Source organism: Vipera ursinii (assembly GCF_947247035.1).
Source record: "Vipera ursinii genome assembly, chromosome: 2".
In the NCBI taxonomy this organism is placed as follows: Eukaryota; Metazoa; Chordata; class Lepidosauria; order Squamata; family Viperidae; genus Vipera; species Vipera ursinii.
This window is the reverse complement of record NC_139513.1, coordinates 261478826-261503608: the sequence shown is the minus strand read 5'-3', so window position 1 is coordinate 261503608 and position 24783 is coordinate 261478826. Positions and strand designations below refer to the sequence as shown.

At 38.7% G+C, this 24783-nt stretch overlaps 1 protein-coding gene across 1 annotated transcript in view; it reads right to left on the bottom strand.

Moving 5' to 3' along the window:
- ARHGEF28 (Rho guanine nucleotide exchange factor 28) overlaps positions 1-7130 on the bottom strand; it is a 113704-nt gene extending 106574 nt beyond the window's left edge. Inside the window, exons 1-2 of the mRNA XM_083355527.1 lie at positions 6997-7130; positions 5157-5450 (exon numbers count right to left, since the gene is read on the bottom strand). Coding sequence (XP_083211653.1) covers positions 5157-5412 — 256 coding nt within the window. The 5' untranslated portion in view covers positions 5413-5450; positions 6997-7130. The remainder of the gene's footprint in view (positions 1-5156; positions 5451-6996) is intronic.
- Positions 7131-24783: the final 17653 nt, after the last annotated feature.

Here is a 24783-nt window from a genome sequence, read left to right as displayed (position 1 = left end):
ACATAAGGACTCTGGGCAGTGTACAAATAAAATATTAAAAACATAAAAACAGTACATAAAAACTATGTATTTATAGAGGCACATTTCAAATGCCACTTTTCTTAATCAGGATTAAATGATCAGATTCCACTACTGGAGTGAAATGTGTTAGGTTTCATTAAAGGTAAGAATATCTGAAGAAACCCCTAAAAACAGCCTGCTGAATGTTTCTCTTTCATTTGTATCTGCTCCATTTGGATAATATTACATATTGTGAATAAAATTGTAGAAAATTCATTACAGTTTTCCTGAAAAAATATATAAAACCCTTATAGTTCTTATCTCTAAGGTTCTTGGATTCAGATTCAAGAACATAGGTTTAAACAATTGTAAAATTCTCTAGGCCTCCGTTAGGCTTTACCTAAATTGAAACAATCCCATTTGGCCCTTTTTTACCATAAAATAATTTTCCAAAGGTTCTGATTTACTACGGAGCTAGTACATGCTGCTCATTTTTCTTTTGCTTGGTGCTTCCAATAGGAGCAAGTAAGTGGATTGTGGACATTTCTTTTGTGACCTATCATAAGGTCTAAATCTGTATATGGTTGTTATGACTTTATCCAAATCATATTCTTAATTTGGACAGATATTTCAGGGATCCCAATTTAGATCACAGTCAAAAATTTTAAGTGACTTGCTTCGCTGCTCCTAAGGCAGGAAGAATCCAGTTATAACTAAGCTCATTTGCCGTTCATCTCAAAAATCCTGATCTGCCAAGGAACATAAATCCTTTCTATTTCTTTATTAAATTTGTAAACATTCTGCTATAAAGGATACTTTTTTACATTGATTTACTAGTATTGTTTTACCTACATTTCAATTATTCTAGTGTATGGAGAGTATGTGGCAGCAGCTTTTTCCCACAAGTACACTGAATTTTGTTTCTCTGAAATACTTGTTTCCTGTACATACCTTGGATTGACCCAAAAGGAATGAAAGGATCATAATATTATTTTTGCTCTTTATAAATATTTTTTTAATCAAAATAGATGGATATCTCACACAGCATACTTTCCTAACCAGCTAGATGTCTGAATCACCTTGGCATCAAAGAACCCATCAGTGAGCCCCCCACATTTCATTCTATTTTATTGTCCACATGATTACTCAGGCTTAGTTACAAGACGGAACGAAATGTATAGTGAATGTATATATGAAAAGTATAACATGCCTTAGCTTTAAGGCAAAACTTGTAATGTGAAGTACTTTAGCACTGAGCAGAGAGAGGCAACCCTAAGAGAAGAAAACATAAGTAAATTTAGGTTAGCTAAGAAAGACTAGAGTTACCGTAGTTTCCGGCGTATAAGACGACTTTTTAACCCATGAAAATCTTCTCAAAAGTCAGGGGTCGTCTTATACGCTGAAACTTTAGGGACAGGGCTGGCTGGAAAACCTGGAGCGGATCTTCCATTTAGTCTGCGCAGGGAAAGCGGGACCAATTGGAGTAGAAGCTGCAGTCTGTGATTTTTTACAGGCTGGGGTCTGGGCGTTTTTCCTTCTAAAGTTGAAGAGCAGCTGTAGGCAGGTGGGGACTGCAAGAGCAACTTGAAAGGCAGGTGGGGAATGCTGTAGCCAGAGCAGCTGCTTAGCTCTAAGGACACATTTGACTCAGGAACTGGGTGGGCTGGCTGGAAAACCTGGAGTGGATCTCCCATTTGGTCTTTTTTTTAAAAATCACATTTATATCCCGCCCTTCTCTGAAGATTCAGGGCGGCTTACAATTTAAAGCACAAATCAATGTGCTTAGCAATAGCCTTCATTCTATGTATATGCCCACTTACTAGAGCTTTCACCTCCCCCCCCCCAAGCAGCATTATTAGAAAGTTAGCTTATTGCTCCCAACAATCTGAGTCCTCATTTTACCTACCTCAGAAGAATGGAAGGCTGACTCAACCTTGAGCCTGGTGGGATGAGAACCTGCACTAATTGCAGGCAGCTGGTGTTACTTAAGGCTCTGCGCAGGGAAAGCTTTAGAGTGAATTAGGAAAAGTGAAAAAGTGAATTAGGAAAATAGGAAATGGTTGCTGGAATTGGGTATGTGTAGTTTAACGAAGAGAAGGGTGAGGGGTGACATGATAGCAGTGATCCAATATCTCAGGGGCTGCCACAAAGAAGAGGGAGCCAAGCTATTCTCCAAAGCACCTGAAAACAGGACAAGAAGCAATGGATGGAAACTAGTCAAGGAGAGAAGCAACCTAGAACTAAGGAGAAACTTCCTGACAGTTAGAACAATTAACCAGTGGAACAACCTGCCTCCGGAAGTGGTGAATGCTCCAACACTGGAAGTTTTTAAGAAGAGACTGGACAGCCATTTGTCTGAAATGGTATAGGGTTTCCTGCCTTAGCAGGGGGTTGGACTACATGACCTCCAAGGTCCCTTCCAACTACTACTACTACTAATTATTATTATTATTATTATTATTATTATTATTATTATTATTATTATTATTATTATTAAGTTTAATTCACTTGCACTGTTTTATGTTTACATGTTTGATGACAAACAGCCTTATGTTTATAAGTGACAGTTTTCCTATTAAGTACCTGCATGTCATAAGCATTTGAATTAAAATTACCATATTAAAATCAAATCTGATGTTTTTTAATTTTTATTTGGTGTGCGTTGGAAGAGGGGTAGTCTTATACGGCGAGTATAGCCCAAACCCTATAATTTAACAGGAAATGTAGGGGGTCGTCTTATACGCCCTGTCATCTTATACACCGGAAAATACGGTACTTAAACTGCATTTTTTACTGTTAAGACTACCAGAACTCTAGAGCATCTGGGATGGTCCTAAGATGCTTGAATTTCAGCTTTCAACAACTCCACAGCATGCACAGATCATGCTAGCTGAAGAACACATGAAAGTAGCAGTCTAACATATATGAAGGGAACCCATTGGGAAAGGGAGTTTTAGTTTGGCCTTTATTAATGTTTGTCACAAAACTAATTAAGATTTTCTCCAGTTTCATTTCATAGCATTCCTGGAGACGATTTGCAAACCAATTGAAAGAAAGCATTGTAACATGGTCTTGCACTTTGGGAAGATGGGGAGGTGAAGAGCCATATTATTCATCACATCATACTGTGTAACAATAAGCGTTTTATAATCCTAATATAATCCTAAATAAACTGGACTTTACTTTCTTACAAAGGCAGGCACTAGACATAATTATGGACCCTTATGAGAATCGAAGTGCTTTCTTAGCCCAATGTCACTAGCAGCTATCACTTTAAAAGAAACCCAGCTCTGAGAAATGCCTTGGCATGAAACTTAAAGTCAAGCTTCAGAAGGTCATATATAAGATCTCTTTGTGTAACCTTTCTGATTCCACATAATTTGTGAATTGCATATCTCAAAGTATCCAGAAGAACGTCTGTGGAGATTCTCAGTCATCCAGGTTATGGTTGTCCCAAACATACTTTTTCAAGACGCAACTGGACTTTGTTTTTCTTTGAAGACATTTCCCTTCTCATCCAAGAAGCTTCTTCAACTCTGACTGGATGGCGGGGAATTCAGTCAGAATTTTCTGAAGAATTTTCTTGGATGAGAAGCAAAACATCTTCAGAGAAAAACAAGAAAGTCCAGTTGCCTCTTGAAAAAGCACCTTTGGGACTATCCAGAAGAACATCTGTAACTTTTAAAGTATTAGACTAGAGCTGAGAACTGAGACAACTCCACTGTCAATCATGGAAATCACTGACTAGCTTTAGGCCAGTCACTCTCTCCCAGCCTTACCTGCCACACAGGAAGACAGAAGTTCCATGTATATTGCTTTCAGTTCTGGATGAAGTGCAAGATAACAATTTAAAAAGCACATACAAATAACCCAGAATCTACTTTTGCTAAAGAATTCCCATACGTAAACAAAAAGCCAAAAATCAATTGAATTCAACATCCAAACCTAACCATTTATATTTTGTGCCATAATGATGATATTACAGGTAGTCTTCGACTTACAATCACAACTGAACCCAAAATTTATGTTAAGTGAATTTTGCCCTATTTCATGATCTTTCTTGCCACAGTTGTTAAGTGAATCACTGTAATGGTTAAGTTAGTAACATAGTTGTTAAGTGAATCTGGTTTGCCCATTGACTTTGCTTCTCAGAAAGTCACAAAAAATTATCACATGACCCCAGGACACGGCAACTATCATAAATGAGTCAGTTGACAAACGCCTGAATTGTGATCACATCACCATGGAGATGCTGCAATAGTCATAAGTATAAAGAAATGGTCATAAGTCACTTTTTACACTGCTGCTGTAATTTTGAACGGTCAGTAAATGAACTGTTGTAAGTTGAGAACTACCTATATTAAACACAAATCATATCCAGTAAAGGTTAAATCAATCAATGACAAAGCATTAGGAGTTGTAATAAATGTGTTGTTGGTTACCAAAATTCCTGCACTACAACATTCTTTTTACCACTTCAATGCAAAGGATGTCTCCTTTTGTTTATATAATAAGAATGTATTATTACATAACAGTTTTAAATTAGAAAAAAGGTTCACCTGCTAGTAATCAAAGTGAAAACATCGTATTAGCACCATATTAATCTTCTTAGCAGGCTTTGAATTGTCATCAGTTGCTGTGAAGCATTATTCATGAATTGAATTAGATGTACTAAGGAAACAACTTTTTTTAAACTATAAAAAAAATCTGATCTCTTTGTAATGTTCCTAGCTCATTGGCTGTTTCATTTATTAGCAGTAATAGGACACAAACCAGTTTAGAATATTCAGTTTAATTTCTGGTGCCTAATTTAATTTTACAATTTCAATTTAATTTCTGTTGTACTAGTCTTTGATCTTTATGCTGGTAATACATACAAAACAATAAGAATCAGAATACAGGAGAAAATAATAAGCAAAGCTTAAGTAAAAGAGTGATATAACAGTAGAGATATAGTAGAGGCACAGCTTCAAGTTCAACCCCAATTGTGGATGATTTTGGTACAGATATTACACCCAAACTACCTCACAATGTTATTGTGATGGGAAGAAATGGGAAGAAGGAGTGTTGTATATTCTACTTCAAACTATTGGATAAAAGGCAGGATCTAATTCTAATTACACACTCTATAAAAAAATTAAATGAGAATTACTTACCATCTTCTGTACTATTCCCAACAATGTTCCAGGAAGATGGAATCTCTTCATAGGCCATGGCTAGCATAAGATCACGATCCATTGACTGCAAATCTCTTTCAATCAAATCAAACTGACTGAGAAGTGTGTGATGACTAGAGGGAGTTAGACAGTTGGCGTGGCTCACCAAAAAACACGCTAATTCACAAGCAATGTCATGCTTGAAGGTTATAGATGAGGAGCCCAGAATGAGAAATTCAGTTTCCTTTCCATACATAACCACAAAGACAGAAACATCTTCTTGTTCTCTATGAGCTGAAAAAGTATAACAATTAAATGTTATATATTCAATACATGCCTCTACAAAAATATATTTTATTGCCATTTTTAAAGTATGAGAAATTGGAATTAAAGTAAGATTCCATTCTCATATACTATATGTGCAGGAAAAAATAAGCAATTGATAGCATTCATCATACTATATACACTTGACTAAAAATACATAGGTAATGCATAGTAGCATTAGAAGTAACAGAAAGGTTGATATATTTTTCAGAGGTTGATAGTTTTTTAAGTTGTCAGTTGCCTTACATCAGGGGTGTCAAACTCAATTTCACTGAGGGCCGCATCAGCATTGCGGTTGCCCTCAGGGGGGCGGGTGGGCGTGGCCAGGGTGGGTGTGGCCTACTGGGTGGGCGTGGCTAGAGTGCGTATGGCCTACTGGGTGGACGTGGCCAGCTCTACATCGTTCACATCAAGGGTGCCTGTGGGAGCCTGGGCAGGAGTGGGACAGATCTGAGGGTCTCTGGCAGAAGGAGGGTCTCTGGGCCAGGGCCAAGGCAGTGGGGACCGTTCCCTCACTGTTTCTAGGATGGCTTCACGGGCCACATGAAACCACTTCACAGGCCGGATCCAGCCCCCAGGCCTTGTGTTTGACATGTCTGCCTTACATTATTCAGTGCAGTTTGCATTGTCCCCCTGAACTAGGATGCAAATGTTATTAATATCCAGCCAGAACACCAACTGGTCCAGGCAGAAAAACATGCCAGAAGAACATGCCACATTATGTTGGCTGGGAATTCTGGAATTTATGTTAAAACATACGTAGAATTGCCCCATCAGCAAAGATGCTGTTATGAATACAAACACAAAGGTTTGTATTACATGAGCTTTATCTGATCACCAGTGTGATATAGTAAGCCAGGTTGAGACTGCCTGGCCATGCACCTGATAACCACAGAATCCAGGTTGGTCTATATCCCCTTTACTAGAAGATAAAAAAAATAGGGTAGATAATGCATCAGAACAACATAGGATTGATTTTTCAAGGAGAAAAATCTATCAATGTGGTCAGTAGGAGTCAAGAATGACTTAATAGCACATCATAAATCAATCAATTAATGCTTGAAGAAATAGCTAATAAAAACTATAAAAAATAGCAAATTTTATAAGTTATGTTTTTATGAGGCTTTAGATTGGAATAAATACTGTAAATAAAAGGTTTTTATTCCTGATGCTTTAAATGGTATATGTTAAGGAGGATCATAAATAATGCTTGGACTTGAAGAAGAAGAAACTAAGCAATGTGGAGAACGCAGTACTCCTAAGAAAATGTTATACATTTTGGGGAACTCAAATGCCATTTGTTCCTATGCTCAGCCAGTTATCTGGAAACAAACCTTACATCCTAGCCCAGCAACTGTATGTGAGAAACAAAAATACAGAATTTTTGTCCCTCTCTTGTTGCTGTTTGGCTTCTGTTGTGATAATAATTAAATAATAAGTAATAGCCCTTCCAAAAGTGATTAAAATGCTGCAATAGGAAAACAAATGGACAACGTAGCAGAGCTATGCCACTCACCTGGAATGATAGACTGAAGAGTGTTTTCAGTAACTTGCTTAGCAAAAACCACATGTTTCTGTACTGATCCTTTGTAAACAAAGTAAAATTCAGCCTCCTCTGGAAGAATGTGGTCAAACTTTCCATATATAATAGTTTCTCCCTAGAAAATGGATATTTTGAATGCTATATCACATAATATAAATATCTCTAATTACAGAGAGCTGGCAATACAGACTGGGCATATTCTATTTAACATGGTTAAAGTTTTCAAACGGAAATCAGTGAGGTGGAAAATGTTTACTTGTAGACAGATTATGATAAAGTTTTGCAGTTCAAACCAGGATTTACAAAACTATAAAAAAAATCACACTTTTTCTAAGCAATTGAAATTAACAAACCAAAAACAACTCCATTACAAAATAATGAAATATACAAGAGAGCAATAACAAAGAATCAGATCTGTTTGGGTGTGGAAGTGTAGATGGAGCTGTTTCCTTAAAAAAAGAACTGCATACTTGTTGCTACCACTACTTTTAATAATATAGTCAATAGTCAACAAAATTGTCCTCATCTGACATTAGCAACTTGTTAACAAGGAAAGAAACAAAAACAAATACTTCAAAATATCTTTTTAGCGCACAGGCCTTCAAATCAATTCCCTTGGATCAAAAGTCTTTACTCCTCAGAGAAAAACTATTTGAAACAAAATGCCAACAGTGGACAGTGTCAGATATTCCCTCCTCTTCCTGGTACATATTTTCTTATTCACGCATTTCAGAATACTAAGAGAAATGTATTTACGGTAATTCAGGTTCACACATTAAAATATGCTATGTGCTATATGTTTCTTTTACCTATATTTTACTGATTAAGCAACTATGGTTGGATTCATACAATCTACTAAGGCAAAACCAAAAAAATAACTTCTGATGGTGTAAAATTTCATGGCTGGCATCAATGAAGCAGTGCTAAGCTTTTGGGCTGGATGCCTGTAGTCCCCTTTTCTTTTGTTCTAAAACAAGAAAACTAGACCATGGCTATCCAGGCTGAAAGCTCATCGCTGCTTCAAATAATATTTGGGCTTACAATGTGAAAACATGCATGCATTAATAGGTATGTGTATGTAATCAATAGATGTGTATGAATCAGTTGGCATGCATTAAGAGATTCCATCACACCCAACATACATACTTAATCCCATTTGATATGATTTGAAAAGCAGAGCCACAAAGAACTCTCTGGAACACCTGAAATTAGACTGCGTGCCATGTATTCCCTACTATTGTTTTAAATACAAATTAATTTAAATAGGACTTTGGGATTGTTTGCTGAAGTAAAGAGCAAATGTAGTATTTAAACACTAAGTAAGTACTAGGTAGAACATATCTTTTTATGTATGAATTATTAGGTTCAGGGTACACACAAAACCAAATTATGTATTTCCCTTGTCTCCAGGTAACACTACATGTGCACCAATAGTACACTGTTTTTCTAACCTCTGCAAGTGTCAATCATGAAATGTAGGCAGGATTCCATGTCATCCCGGCTAGTCTTTAATTAAAACATTAATGAAGAGCACAGCCACAGTTTTTTTGAACCAAGCTGGACAATGGATAAGACTGACAAACCTTGGCATGAAAGCATAAGGCTCCATCACTCTACAGGCAACACCCAGGTTAAGCTTTCTTTTAATGCAAAGTTGGTCTTGCTTATTTGCTATTTGGGTGTGATGGTTGAACAGGATACAAAAGAACTAACTGCTAATGAATCAGATGAAACTTAGCAAATGATGACTGACAAACTGTATGAACAGGAGTAATCATCACCAAGAGGTTAAATCTTTCATATATTATGCCTTACTATGCTCTGGTCCCTTTTTTCTCTGAAAATAGATTGTATTACTAATAAAACAGACTATATAATTCCATCAAATGAAACCAAAGTTCATTTATAGAGAAGACATTTCTAAATGTGCATTTTCCAGGAAAAAAACATTTTTGAATGAAGTTTACTTTACCCATTTTAGCCAAGTTGAAATTCTAACTATTCCAAATAAAATTCAGGATAGTAATTTCTATGCAGGGATCTCTAAAACATCCAGAATGATTTTTTGCAGTTAGCATGTATGAACTGGACACAGTATGTATGTGTAAAGTTTATACATTACACATCTAGAAATAAATATCAAATCAAGTGAGTAACTGGAAATTTAGGAGAGGACAATCACAACTTGGCAAAAAAAAATCAATACAAGTGTCTAAAGCAGTGGTGGCGAACCTATGGCACGCGTGCCAGAGGCAGCACTCAGAACCCTCTCTGTGGGCAGCGAGCCATCATCCCAGCCCCGCCTCCCCCACGGCCCCCTCCTCACCAGCAGCGGCCCTGGAGGAGAGTTGCCCCCGGGCACAGTCTGCACGGAGCAGTGCAGCCAAGGACATGATAGCCAGGCAGCAGGGACAAGACTCCGCCCTCATGCCTCATTACGCGCAGTTGATGCTGTGGGGTGTGGGCAGAGGGTGTGGCCACCATAGCACTGCAGGGCCGCCTGGGTGGTCTGCTGCAGTGGGCCGTAGAGGGGGTAGGTGGCCCTGTGGGCAGGTGGGGCAGGGGGCGGAGCGGGCAGGGGGCATTTTTTGGGCACTCAGTGTTTAAAAGGTTCACCATCACTGGTCTAAAGTGTTTTTGATGAAATGTAACAAAGTTTAAAGTTTTCACTTATTCCATGGACTTTGATAGGAAAATGAAAGCTAAATGAATGAATAGAGTATTACCAGAAGATCATTTTTTACAACAGAAAACTAAAACTAGACTAAAGTACTATAAAAGATAAGTGAAGTGAAGATAAGTGAAGAGTAAACAATTAATGGAAAACCACTTAGAACATTTCTGAGGTACAGACTCTTGCAGGAACTTAATATATTTACTAAATACATTCAAGTAAAATCCCCAATATAATTTCCATTATTATTACGGTTAGTTGCACAATCAGCCAGATGTTTAGACTGGATTTGGCGTTTTTATCAACCTACTGAGTCCTTCCAAAGGACCCAGAATAGGCAGATGTTGACGTTTCTTTGTGTTAAAGGTATCAGCGCAGGATGTAAACTATTCCAAGTAAAGCTGCATTTTGCAATTTACTGATGGTGATTTTGTCAATGGCAATGGTGTTTAAATGGTGCTCCCATTGTTTTGAGATTGCACCAAGGCACCTATTTCTATTGGTACTACTTTTGCTTTTTTTGCCACAGTCATTCCATTTCTATTTGTAGATCTTTGTATTTTATCTTTTTCAGTTCTTTTTCTTCTATTGTGCTATCTCCAAATATTGCAATGTCCACCACTCAGACTTTTTTCTCTTTCTTATCAACAATGTTTAGTCTGGGGTGTCATGTGGCAGGTGTCTGTCTGTTTGAAATCTAAAATCTTGAGGCACATTAGCTTCTTCATTTTCTATTATTTTCTCTATTTTATAATCCCACCAGTTCTTCCTTGGAAGCAAATGATATTTCTTACAGATCTTCCAATGCACTATTATTACTATGTCATGCCATTGCTTGTAGCCAGCTTGAATAATCTTCTTGCAGTAACTAAACAGGTGGTCCACTGTTTCCTCAGCATCTTTGCAGAGGCAGCATTTGTTGACTGTTATTGTCTTCTCAATTCTGACTTTGTATTCATTTGTTCTTAAGTCTTGTTCCGCTAGAATTAAACCCTGCATCTCTTTCTTCAGCTTTCTCTATTTTATGATCCCACCAGTTCTTGCTTACAGGCAAATGATATTTCTTGCAGATCTTCCAATGCACCATTGGAATGCACTACTTTGTCATGCCACTGTTTGTAGTCAGTCTGTGCAATCTTCTTGCAGCAGCTTACCAATGGTCCACTGTTTCTTCAGCTTCTTTGCATAGGCGGCACTTACTGTCTGTTGCTGTCTTCTCAATTTTGACTTTGTATGCATTTGCCCTTGGACAAGGTTTGGTCTTGTGCAGCCAGAATTAGTCCCTCAGTCTCTTTCTTCAATTTTCCTGCTCTTAGCCATTGCCAGGTCTTGTTATTATCAGCTTTCCCAGCTATTTTTTTAATGTACTGGCCATGTAGTGCTTTGTCTTCCCATGCCTCTATTCTGTTCTTCATTTGGTCTTTCTTGTAGGCCAGTTTGGTCTCTCCAGTAGTCAGTAAGCCTTCCTGATATACTAATTTCAGTGCATCTTCATCATTGTCCTTCAGATATTCTTCCAAAGCCATTTTTTCTTCTTCAACCATCTGATGTACTTGCAGCATTCCACGTACACCTATTTGCCGAGTCTGTCAATGTCACTGTGTGGATGAAGGGCATGATTCACTGTCATTATTTTTCTGGTCATCCTATCTGTTGCTTTTAGTTCTGCTTGAGTCCAGTCCACTATTCCAGCTGTGTAATGACTGGAATTGCCCAGGTGTTGATTGCCTTCATGGTATTTCCTCCTTTGAGTTTGGACTTTATGATCTTCTTCGCTCACTTGATGTATTTACCTCTAATCTTTTTCTTGACTTCAGTGTGCTTGATGTTGTCAGCTTGAAGGATTCCTAGGTATTTGTAGTAATCTTCCTCATCCAGACTCTTAATGTTATTTTCGTGGGGCATCTTTATTCCTTCAGTTTTCACTATTTTTCCTTGTTTGAGAGTAAGTGTGGCACATTTGTCCAAGCCAAACTCCATTGAAATATCTTGGCTGTATAAATACAGACAGTGTTCAGCAGCGATTCTATTTCAGATGATGTTTTTCCATATAGCTTCAATCATCCATGTAAAGGAGGTGGGATAGTCTGGCATATGTTTTTGATGTTTGATAGCCATATCCTGAGTTATTCAGTATTGTTGACAGAGGAAACAGTGCAATAACAAATAGTAGTGGTGATAATGAATCTCCTTGAAATATTCCTCTCTTGATATTAACCTCTCCCAGTCTCTCACCATTGACCTGCAACCTTGTCTTCCATTGTGCCATTGATCTTTGCACAAATTTTCTGATGTTTCCACTGACTCCTGTTATTTCTAGGCACTTGATTATCTAGTCATGTGGCAGAGAGTCAAATGCCCTTTTGTAGTCAATCCATGCCACATTCAGGTTGGTCTTCCTTTTCCTGAAGTTTTCCAAGATCATTTTGTCTATTAGGAGTTGATCTTTTGTTCCTCTGCTATTGGGGCAGTTTCCTTTCTGCTCAGGTGGAAAGAGATTGTTTTCAACTAGATGTTGTTGTACTGCATCAGCTACCACACCAGTTAGCAATTTGAAAGTTGTTGGTATGCAGGTAATTGGCCTGAAGGTGCCTGGTGTTGTCCCTTTTGCTGGATTTTTCATTATTAGGTAGGTTTTCCCAGTTGTTAGCCACTTTTCAATTTCTTCTCCTTGTAGTATATTGTTGAACTGCTTGGCAATGAGAGGGTATACAAGAGTTAAATGTTTCAGCCAAAACCCATGCAGTTCATCTTCACCTGGTGCTGACTAATTTTTGATCTTCCTTGCTCTTTTTTCTACCATTTCTGTTGTTATTACTAGTTCTTTCATTTCAACTTCTGTTTTATTTGCATCCACCTCTTTTAACCAAGCCGCATCCTTGTTGTATTTCTTTGGGTTATCCCATATCTGCTTCCAGAACTGCACTGTTTCTTCCTTGTCAGGTACTGACTGATTCATTGCAGTTTCTCCATTGATGGATTGATAGAAACGTTTCTGATTGGATTGAAATTGGAGGTTCTGCCTATAATTTGCAGTTCAAGCTTTGTATCTACTGATTTTCCTGGCTATAGCTGTTATTTGCTGCTTTATTATTTCCAGTGCTTCCTCGATCTTCCTTATTTCTAAGTGGTATTTCTTGATTAGGTATTCTTTGGTCTTCTTGTTCTTCAGCTTCTTTTGTTTCATCTATTCTAGCTTGCTTGCATGTGATCTTAACTTGCTGATCTTATTTTCTAGTCTAACCTTCCATTTTTGTGGTGCACTGTTTCCTTGTTTTTCTTCTTTGTTGATTTTGCACCCCAGGCATTCAGTTATAATTGCAGCTTATAAACCAACATTAGTTGGTTTGTTTCTTGCAGTGAATTGGTGCTTATACTTGATATTGCAGTATTTGCATCTTTTAATGCTTGTGCTAGCTGTTTCTTTGGAACAAGCTTCAATGCAGGCAGCCTTATTCTGTTGTTTTTGTGCTGTTCTAGATGCTCAATTATTCTTTGTTTGAATTCTTTTATTTCTTTAGTTTGAGGGCTTTGTTCTTCCTGAGGAAGATGTACCTGGTTTCCAAATGAGAACAGATGTATATCTCTGCTGGATTCCTTCACTGCCAACTCCCCCTGGTTTGCCTCTACATTCTGAATTACTTCTGGCAAGACTTTGATTTCTTTGCCCTGGGTAAACCTTTGCAGTTCATCCAATTCTGTTTCTGTGAATACTTTATTTCGTATTATAAATCGGCATTGATCTGCTAGTCTCTGTTCTGTTATTTCTGATTCTGGATGTTGTTCTTTCCAGAAATGTTGGATTCGTTTTAGATATCCTCTTCTTGTTGGACTTCTTGTAATAACAGATCATTATTTGTTTTCAATCACTGTGTATTTGCGACGGGTATAAACCTTTTCTTCCAGTAGTTCTGCAGCTGATGGCCCTGGTTGCTCAGCCAACAGCCCTGAGTCCTATAGCCCATTTTTCACCAGAAATCCAGGAACTCCAACATCTAGTGCAGACCTTGTTAACTCGGGCGACATCTGAGCCGGTATGGCTTTCTGAAATTTACCACTCACCATATTTTTTATAGGAGAGACACTCTTTGTCTGACTCCTCTGATGAGACCTATCCAGTATGGTTGAACCTCTGCCATAGCTCTCATCTTCCTCAGAGTACACCAGCCCCACAACCATGTCAGGGTATTGTTGTTGTTGTTGTTATTCCTACCATATAAAAGAGACTTCTCCAACTTTGTGCCTTCCAAATGCATCTGAACCAGTTTAAAGGAGCTTAAAGAAAGACAGGAGGAATATACTAAAATACTGTATGGTAGAACAGTCTGGTTATTACTAAATTAGAAGGAACAGAAGAAGAGTATTCCTTTATTTATTCAACTTATATGCTGAATATATACTGTATTAAGGAAAGCTGGATTGAAAGAAAATGAGTATAATTTTAAAACTGCAGGAAGAAACATCAACAACTTATGCTATGTTGGAGACGCTATTCTAATAGTTAAAAATGCAAAGAACCTGCAAAGTCAACTAATAAAAGTCAGTCCACACTACTTTAGGATGATGCTAGGCAACATTTTCCAAACAGCTTCCCATGGTATCCTTTATTCACCATCTAAAGGTACAGTATAAGTGAGAAACATAATGTACACGTACAAAATTAAGTATGATCTGGAGCAAGTCTTTCATCTCTTAATATATTAATATTTAAATTAATATTAAAGTTCAGGTTAAATGAACAGTATGCTGTAGGAATTTCAGCATTTAGTCACACAGTGCAGGCTTGTTTCACAACTATTGAGGCAAAAATTTCAAAAATAGATTTCCAAGGATCCAAAAACTCAGATAAGTATACTTACTGTACAACAGCTATGAAGCCATTATGAAAACAGTACAGCAACTGTTTCAGATGTAAGCTTTATTTATAGTGAAATCACAATTCAAAATTCTTGTACTTTTTTCTTCCCCCACCCCATAAAAAATTGAGGAAAGGAAGGAAGATGAAAAAGATAGTCGGCATAAATAAACAAGAGACAATGGGTGAATTAGTTGAGAATTACCTGATAAACAGCAGCTGAGTCCAATTGAAGAGAAATCTGCAAAGCAGCTATATCACTATAATGGCAAAATGACCTATATCAGATGGGCTGCTAATTTAATAAAATAAGCTCTAAATAGTGCTCTAATTATTACTTAACCCAGGGCTTTTCAACCAGTGGTACGGGTACCACCTGTGGTACATTGCCACCTGGCGGATGGTACGTGTGGTCGTGGGGGAGGGGAATGAGCTGAACCAGTGGCAGCACCGCACAAGCCTGAACGAGAGATGGCTGGAGCTGCAAGGCTGTCAGGGCTTAGCGGAAGCCCCAGGATCAGCGCCAGCCTCCAGATGGAGCTCAGTGCTGATGCCGGCACATCTGCTGAGCCCAGAAGAAGCGTCGATCAGCTGGAATGTTGCAGCATCTCCAGGGTCTTGTGATTTACATTCAGATGCTTGGCAACTGATTCATATTTATGATGGTCACAGTGTCCCAGGGTCATGTGAAGTGACCAAAACCTGCTGCAACCATCCAGCAGAGGGTGGAGGGAATAAAAACCAAACACCACACCACACCACCCCCACTGCCAATCCTCAACAGAAAGGCTCACAACAATGAAAACCTTGGACAGGAGGAAGAGCGCCACTAGGCAGGCAGGCAAGTGTCTTGCTTGGCTGTGGCTTGGGGGGCACTTTTTTCAGTGCCACTGTAACTTCGAACAGTCACTAAGCGAACTGTTGTAAGTCAAAGACTACCTGTACTTCATCATTTTTTCCTTTTTGGGGGGGGGTCATCAAGTCTTTGACACTAGGCGACTGGTGGTACTCAGATGTTGCCATATCCTAAAAGTGGTACAATGGCTGAAAAGGTTGAAAAGCCCTGACTTAACCTACTAGTCACATCAATTTGGGCACTTTGTCTTCTACAAAATGAGTAAAACCCTCAACACTTCAAAATATTTTTGCAATAAAACTAAGTTTAACCATGTTAGAAATCAAGAGACAGAAATTATTTTGGCTTAATTAATTTCATATTACAGACATTATAGCAGTATACTCAAATATGTGGGTTTCTTCCATTCAAATAACAATCAAGATCTTAGTAATTACAATGCATGTTTTTCTGCTCCTGGCCAGGAGGTAAAAATTAATTCAATCTGTGTAAATCTGACACACCCTTGTACCTGAATCTACTTTCTTCCACATCTCTTTGAATTCTTCATACCTATGCTTATACTTAGGAGAAAAGATTTTGAGGCTTAGGTGGGCATACATATACTATAAAAATGAAGTGCAGGTATAAACATGAGCTAGAATCCCAACAACAGAGAATTATTTCCAATATCCCAAAGATTCTATAGTAGACATTCTTAGTAAATAATCCCATTTGTTAAATGCAAGCTGCACTTAAAACTGGGGCAGTGATTATTTAAAAAACTATTGGAGGGGGAGACACACAAGCTATTTTGTTTCATAAAACTTTTGACATTCAAAAATACTCAGTTTCTACATGACTGCATTTTTTGTTCCTGATTTTGTCACATTTTAAAATTTTTAAAATGTTTCCAAATTGCCTTACAATATTTAAATCATTTTTTCAAACCCCTATGATATTATGATCCTCTAAAATAATAAAGAAAGCAGTCTTACCTCCTCTGTTAATATATGAAATTATGTGATATCCTTCCCCCATGAATAGGTCAAAAATTACAAAGAAAAGAAGCATCACAAGAAGGAGAAGTACACACCTCTGTCATCATTCAGGCAGTCCTTGACTTACAACCCATTCACTTAACAATGGTTTGAAATAAGAAGAGCATCAGAAAGAATGCTTTATGGCCTGTAAAGTATCTCCAACCAATGCAAAACATTGGACTCCCCCAACTACGGCCAAGGTGATTGTGATCTTGGTGCTGGGCAATCTGTTTACATTTATGACCAGTTGCCAAATGCCCTGTGATCATGTGATCACTATTTACAATCTTCTCTGCTGACTTTCCCAGAAAGTCTATGGGGAAGCCAGAAGGGAAGGTTGCAACCTGCTACCACCTCGTATCTGGGGCTAACTGAAAGAGCTGCCTGCCCAAGGATTTCAGGTTCCCTCTTCTGCATGATGGAACTGAAAACCTTGGGCACAAAGCACCTTCAGAGTAAAATCCTGGGCATGGTGGGGCAGTAAGTGTTGTGTAGCCAGTTCTTTGCAGGCAACAAGTGAGACGGAAGGTTGCAAACAGGAACATGCTTTATTGAGGGAAACAGGAACAGAACTGAAACAGAGGCTGCTGCACAGCCTCTTATATGGTTGGCCACTAGGCAGCAGCCAATAGGTTTAAAGGAACCCATTCCCGTCCCAAATCATCCAATGATCTTCTTGGAGACAAGAAGTCTGGCTTAGTCAGTGACTGTTACACAGACACATTACATTACAGGAAGAGCCCCAAATTTCCCAAGCAGGTTTCCACAGGCTAGTGGACCCCATAGCTTGTGCCAGGGTTTCAGGGCTTCCTTAACCTTTAAGATAGTCCTGAACTTTGCTTAACAACCCATGAGATTGCTAACTACCACAACTGGGAAGGCCAGGAACATTAAGCAAAGTGATTGTTTAACAACTAAATCTTTCAACGACCAGGCTTTCCAATCCTAATTGTATCTTAACTCAAGGATTACTATAGTCAGGGAAGCACCACCCCTAAATTTTGAACAAAGTCACCATGAGAGAGTCCAGTATACAGAGAAAATACTGCACAAGTATGTACAGGTAGAGTACTTAGACCTCCCAATCTATAGGATCATTCTCCTGCAGTGCTCAGGCTGCCTGGGTGGGTTTCCACACTAAGTTCCAAAGCACTCTACAATGACCACTGGAAGAAGCCCTAAGAGTTTATAAGTAAGGGTGGTTGATCAGGCAAAAGTGACTCAGACCTGGTCAAATTGCCTTGGATAGTTACTAGGAACTAGGAATTTAATATGTGGCTAAAGGAGCGGTGTAAAGGAGAAGGCTTTGGTTATATTAGTCACGATGTCTGTAGCTGGTCCAATAAAAAAATGTACAAAAGAGATGCTCTGCATCCATCCAAGAAAGGGACTGAGTTACTTGGCAATAAATTCACAGCTTTTCTGGAGGAACATTTAAACTAAACAACGGGGACAGTGAGTTAATTGATACAGAACATCACTGTCCCTGGCAATCTAAGAAAATAGGGGAAGTCAGGCACCACACAAGTTATGTAGCAAGTAAACACAGGATCAGTCATAAAGAACTCAAATGTCTATACACTAATGCACAGAGTATGAACAGTAAGCAGGGTGAACTAGAAATTCAAGTAAATGAGGGTGGATATGATATTGTTGCCATTACGGAAACGTGGTGGGACGAAACCTACAAATGGAACACACAGCTAGAGGGATTTAAATTATTTAAAAGAAACAGACTAAACAAAAGAGGAGGTGGAGTTGCTCTATATATAAGAAATAACTTTATCTCCACAGAAATAGAGCACAACAATGATGAAAACTGTAAACTTGAATGCATTTGGGTCAATATAAAAGGTGAAAAAAATGACATTGCCATAGGTGTATACTATAGGCCGCCCAACCAAGCAGAGGAAATAGATGAACTTTTTGCTAGTCAGCTAACTAAGGTATGTAGGAAGCACATCACAATAGTAATGGGGCACTTTAATTACCCTGATATCAACTGGGAGACAAATTCTGCACCAAGTGGAAGATCTAACAGATTCCTGACAACTTTCTCTCCCAAAAAGTAGAGAAGGGAACTAGGGGATTAGCCATATTGGATTTAATCCTCACTAACAGAGATGAAATGATAGAAAGTGTCAAAGCCACAGGAACCTTGGGGGGAAGTGATCATGCAATATTGGAATTCAACATTCTGGAAGCACAAGCAATAGAACACAGCCAAACTAGAGTCTTGGACTTTAAAAGAGCTAATTTCAATAAATTTAGAGAGACCTTGGAAAGAATTCCATGGATGAGAATCCCCAAGGGGAAAACAACTCAAGAAGCTTGGGAAATTTTGAAAAGTGAGATAATAAAGGCCCAGTCTAGCACAATACCAACAAAGAAGAAAAATAACAGCTCTCAAAAGAAACCAGCATGCCTGCATAAAAAACTCTCTGATAAATTGAAAGATAAAAAGGACAAGTATAAGAAGTGGAAAGAGGGGCACATAACTAAGGCAGAATATCAGCAAATAGCCCGTGCCTGCAAAGATGAAGTGAGGGAAGCTAAGGCTCAAAATGAACTAAGGCTTGTGACCAAAGTCAAAAATAACAAAAAAAGCTTCTTTCAACATATAAAAAACAAGAAAAAAGTTAAGGAAATGATTGGTCCATTAATGGGGGAAAATGGCAAGAAGCTGACAAGCAACAGGGAGAAAGCAGAACTATTTAACTCGTTTTTTGCATCTGTCTTTACACAAAGGGAAAAATTAGTCCAACCTACCAAAACAAGTGCCATAAAAAACAGAATAGAAACGCAAGTTAAGATAGGCAAGAAAATGGTAAGTGAGCACCTTTCCAGCCTAGACGAGTTCAAATCACAAGGACCAGATGGATTACACCCCAAAGTTCTTAAGGAACTGGCAGACGTGATCTCAGAACCACTGAACTATATTTTTCAAAGATCATGGAGCACTGGGGAACTACCAGAGGACTGGAAGAGAGCTTATGTAGTTCCCATCTTCAAAAAAGGGAAAAAATAGATCCAGGAAACTACAAACCTATCAGCCTGACCTCAATGCTTGGCAAGATTCTGGAAAAGATAATCAAACAACAAATCTGCGAACACCTTGATGCAAACAAAGTCATCACTAAAAGTCAACATGGGTTTGTCAAAAACAGATCATGCCAGACAAATCTTATTGCATTCTTTGACCAAGTGACAAAATTAGTGGACCAGAGGAATGCTGTGGATATAATTTACTTGGATTTCAGTAAGGCATTTGATAAAGTAGATCACAACCTACTACTTGATAAGATAGAAAAATGTGGGTTAGACAGCATCACCACCAGATGGATTCGTAGCTGGCTGACATGCCATATTCAGCGTGTGGTCCTCAATGGAACTGCATCTACATGGAAGGAAGTGTGTAGTGGGATGCCCCAGGGCTCTGTTCAGGGCCCAGTGCTCTTCAACATCTTCATCAACAATTTGGATGAGGGGATAGGTGGGGAACTCATCAAATTTTCAGATGACACCAAGCTGGCAGGAATAGCCAATGCTCCAGAAGATAGGCTTAAGATACAGGAGGATCTGGACAGAATCGAACACTGGGCACTATCTAACGAAATGAAATTCAATTGTGAAAAAAGTAAGGTTCTGCATTTAGGCAGGAAAAATCAAATGCACAGGTATAGTATAGGTGGTACCTTGCTCGATAGTAGTAACTGTGAGAGGGATCTCGGAATCCTAGTGGACAATCACTTAAATATGAGCCAGCAGTGTGCTGCAGCTGCCAAAAAAGCCAACACAGTGCTAGGCTGCATTAACAGAGGAATAGAATCAAGATCACATGAAGTACTAATACCACTTTACAATGCCTTGGTAAGGCCACACCTGGAATACTGCATCCAGTTTTGGCCACCACAATGTAAAAAAAGATGTTGAGAATCTAGAAAGAGTACAGAGAAGAGCAACAAAGATGATTAGGGGACTGGAGGCTAAAACATATAGGGAACAGTTGCTGGAATTGGGTATATGTAGTTTAACGAAGAGAAGGGTGAGGGGTGAGGTGATAGCAGTGTTCCAATATCTCAGGGGCTGCCACAAAGAAGAGGGAGTCAAGCTATTCTCCAGAGCACCTGAAGGCAAGACAAGAAGCAACGGATGGAAACTAACCACAGAGAGAAGCAACCTAGAACTAAGGAGAAACTTCCTGACAGTTACAACAATTAACCAGTGGAACAACCTGCCTCCAGAAGTGGTGAATGCTCCAACACTGGAAGTTTTTAAGAAGAGACTAAACAGCCATTTGTCTGAAATGGTCTAGGGGTTTCCTGCCTGAGCAAGGGGTTGGACTAGATGACCTCCAAGGTCCCTTCCAACTTATTATTATTATTATTATTATTATTATTATTATTATTATTTATTATTATTATTATTATTATTATTATTATTATTATTATTATTATTATTATTATTATTATTATTATTATTATTATTATTATTTTACTACTACTACTACTACTACTACAGTAGGGCCTATTGCAGGAGCCATTTCCACAAGCATAAAGGTTGTCAATGGAAGCCAGGAACTTAGATCTTGTGCTCAATTGGGTCCAGTGCCACCACTGAGTAAAAACTATGTATACAAGTGGGATAATTGAGAAGCATCTCAGATTTGCCCACAATCCTATTCTGAAAACCCCGTGTTTAGATTGCAATTATCCCAGGACCCATCTGCTTTGGAGTGCCAGTTTGGTGTAATGGTTGAAGGCATCAGGCTAGAATCCAGGAGAAACTGAGTGTCAAGTTTCCGACGTATGGGCTTTTCAAGTGACTCTTGAGGCATTGTTTACCTTAAAAGTCCTTTATTAGCCTAATACACCGGCAAATGCTTGCTCGAAAGAAGCTGGAATCTGAAATCTCCGCCCCTTGCACAATATATTAAAACACAATTCTCCACCTTTCTAATTTTGTCATTAATCATATTCTCCAAATAATTTAAAGAATCAGTTTCCTTTCCATTAGAAGACCCGCCAAAGCCTTATCTTCTTAGTGAAATAGCCTTGAAAGTGCATTCCTACTCATTCCCCCTCCTAGCCTTAAACTAAAGCAATACACTAGTCTTAAAGCAATACACAAGTTTTAACACAAGTTTTAACATATGAAACGGCTACTTCTTCATCTCTTGTCAAGCAATAACATTAGATGTTAGCAGCGTTGACACCGAGTTCTAGTCCTGCCTTAGGCAAGAAGCCAGCTGGGTGACCTGGGCCAGTCACTCTCTCTAGGAACCAGGCAATGGCAAACCACTTCAAAAATTTTGCTAAGAAAACAGAGTCAAAACTGCAGACTCAAAGGCAGGCACCCACACTCATCCACCCACCCATTCACACACACACACACACACACACACACACACACACAAACCACACACACTATCTGCCTTAGGGACTTGTGGTAATTTTATTGAAGAGATTATTTTTTAAAAGTACTATTTCTATATGGACATATTAAAAAAATAATTCTGGATGTACTTAAAGTAGCTCTAGGATCCCAACCAAAGTGCCTGGCAATGTTGCTTACCTAGCTTATTCCCTAATGTAACCTACAGAGAATATAACTTCACATTGCCTAATTAACTGGGCGATTCAGCAGACGCAGGGATTTGCACCTGCTCTTTGATCCTTTTCTTTCTCTAGCCTCCCTTTTCCATCTGTTTGGCACGCCTACAATTCTGCTCACTCTAGATAGATATGAAAAAACATAGAAAGATTTAAATCTATCTTCTTATTTTAGCTTGCAAAATTGCAACCATTGGCTATCCATTATATTTCTGAATATCCAGAATAATAGTTCTATACCCAACTATTTCATGTTTAACTATGGCTTGTAGATTACATTCTACCTACACTTATGACTCCTTTTTCATTTTTTTTAATCTTAGCGTCAAATTAAGAAATACCTACATTTCTCTATATTTTGAATTATAGATGGAAGATGATTATAGTCAATTATCCTTTCTCAGCCAGACTTTCAGTTTTATCATTCTGTAATTACCAATAATTATAAGCTACAAGGATGAACTCCAATGCCCATATTCGGCTTTCACATTTATCCACATCTTCTGTCTAGAAAACACAAACTGTGCATATGGGTCCAAATAGATCAAGATGTTTCCATCCAAATCACAACTACTGTTGGGCTGTTCAGTAGCCAGCAACTCAAAGCTGAGAGGTTTCCAGACTGCTCCTTCAATAGCTGCCATATGAACGGCAGAGAATCAATTCCGTCTGCAGGGATCTGCTTACATTGTGGATATTATTTATTTCTCCATAACATTTTCATTCTTTGACTTCCCTTGTTATATCTGAACTAGCTTATTACAACAAAATGAGAACTGTAACCATTATTTTCCATAAAAACTCTATGCCTTGCGTGCTTACTTTAAAAGGCCATTGTTTAAAAAAGTATTCTTGTCCCTCTCTCTCTCTAGGCACCAGTAACCTGATCTAGAAAAGAACTAAAAGTAAACATCTATTTCAAGTACTGTACACTTTGGAGAAACTCACAAGCACTTTCTGAGTAAAACCAGAAAAACCAAGACTATTTCAAAATCTGTCCCAGATGTTATGACTAAAATCATTTAAAAAGGAGGATAGATTAATACTTTGCAATAAAAGCTAACTAAATCTTATGTGAACATACTGGCTAACATTAACTAAGGCAGAAAATTTTAGAAACTCTGTCCATTTCATCTCAAGTTACCATATTTTTCGGACCATAAGACGCACCGGACCATAAGACGCACCCAGTTTTTAGAGCAGGAAAACAAGAAAAAAAATTCTTTCTCCTTCTCTCTCTCTCTCCCTCTTTCTCTCTCTCTCTCTTTCTCTCCCTCCCTCTCCCATTGTCCCTTCCTTCCTTCCTTCCTTCCTTCCTTCCTTCCTTCCTTCCTTCCTTCCCTCCCTCTTTGTCCTTCCCTCTCTGCATTAGAGCAGTACCCGCGGAGGCAGCCCTGCATCCTGGCTTTCTCTTGCAGAAAGCAAGCTGAAACGGAGCGAGGGAGATTGCCAGAAATGCGAATCGGCTGATCTCGCGCTCCTGCAAACTCCCTCGCTTGGTTTCAGCTTCCCTTGCTACAAGAGAAAGCAAGCTGAAATGGAGTGAGGGAGATTGCCAGAAATGCGAATCGGCCGATCTCGCGCTCCTGCAAACTCCCTCGCTCGGTTTCAGCTTCTCTTGCTAAAAGAGAAAGCAGGCTGAAACGAGGTAGATTGCAGCAGCGCAAGATCAGCTGATTCGCATTCCTGGCAATCTGCCTCACTCCATTTCAGCCTGCTTTCTCTTGTAGCAAGGGAAGCTGAAACCGAGCGAGGGAGAGTGCAGGAGCGTGAGATCGGCGTTTCTCAGCACGTGCCGATTCATGCTCCTGGCAATCTCCCTTGCTTTCCACTTGCGGAGGTTGGGGCTGGCCATACGGATCACCTTCGGACCATAAGACGCACCCTCGTTTCCCCCCCACACTTTTGGGGAAAAAAGTGCGTCTTATGGTCCGAAAAATACGGTATGTTACTCATTATTGGATCTGTATAGGGAAAGAGATCTATAAATATGTAGTAAAATATAATAGGTATATAGGCAGTAATTACAATTTCCTACTTACTATTATTGCAACAATTGTATCATTCTATTAATTTTAGTTATAATTCAAATTATTCATGGTAATAATTTTTACAGCTATTTGAGATTATCACAGGCAATCTCGTATTAGGGAGCCAAGTGACAAATAATTTAAAGAAAACATTACCCAATTCAAGTCAAAGGAAATAAAACTAAATTTCTTAGTGTCATCTGCAAATCTGATGAGTTCCCCTTCTATTCCCTCACCTAAGACATTTATGAAGCTATTGAAGAGTACTGAGCCTAAGAAGGAACTTTGTGGTACCCCATTGTTTACTTCCTTCCATGTAGATGTAGTACCATTAAGAACTACTCGTTGAGTACGGTTGGTCAGCCAGTTATAAAACTGTCTGGGGTGATGATGTTTATCCCACAATTTTCTAGTTTACCAAGATCAAGCCGTTAATGAATCAAGCAGTTAAAAGTTTGTTAGTTCAGACTTGCAAGATTCTGTTAATTTGGCTTTACAATAAAGTAGAATTAGTTCATCTAATGCTGTTTCCTGTCTGGTTTATTGGGAGGGCTAATGAGCTGGGATGGCTGAGGGGGAACTGCCTCATCTCCTATAGCAGACTATCTTTCCAGGCTTTATGGCCAGGACTATAAATCCCAACTCTAAAAGCACTTTATCTTTTATTTAGAAATTGTCTTACTTGACTTCAGGTTAGAATTCATAATGAAC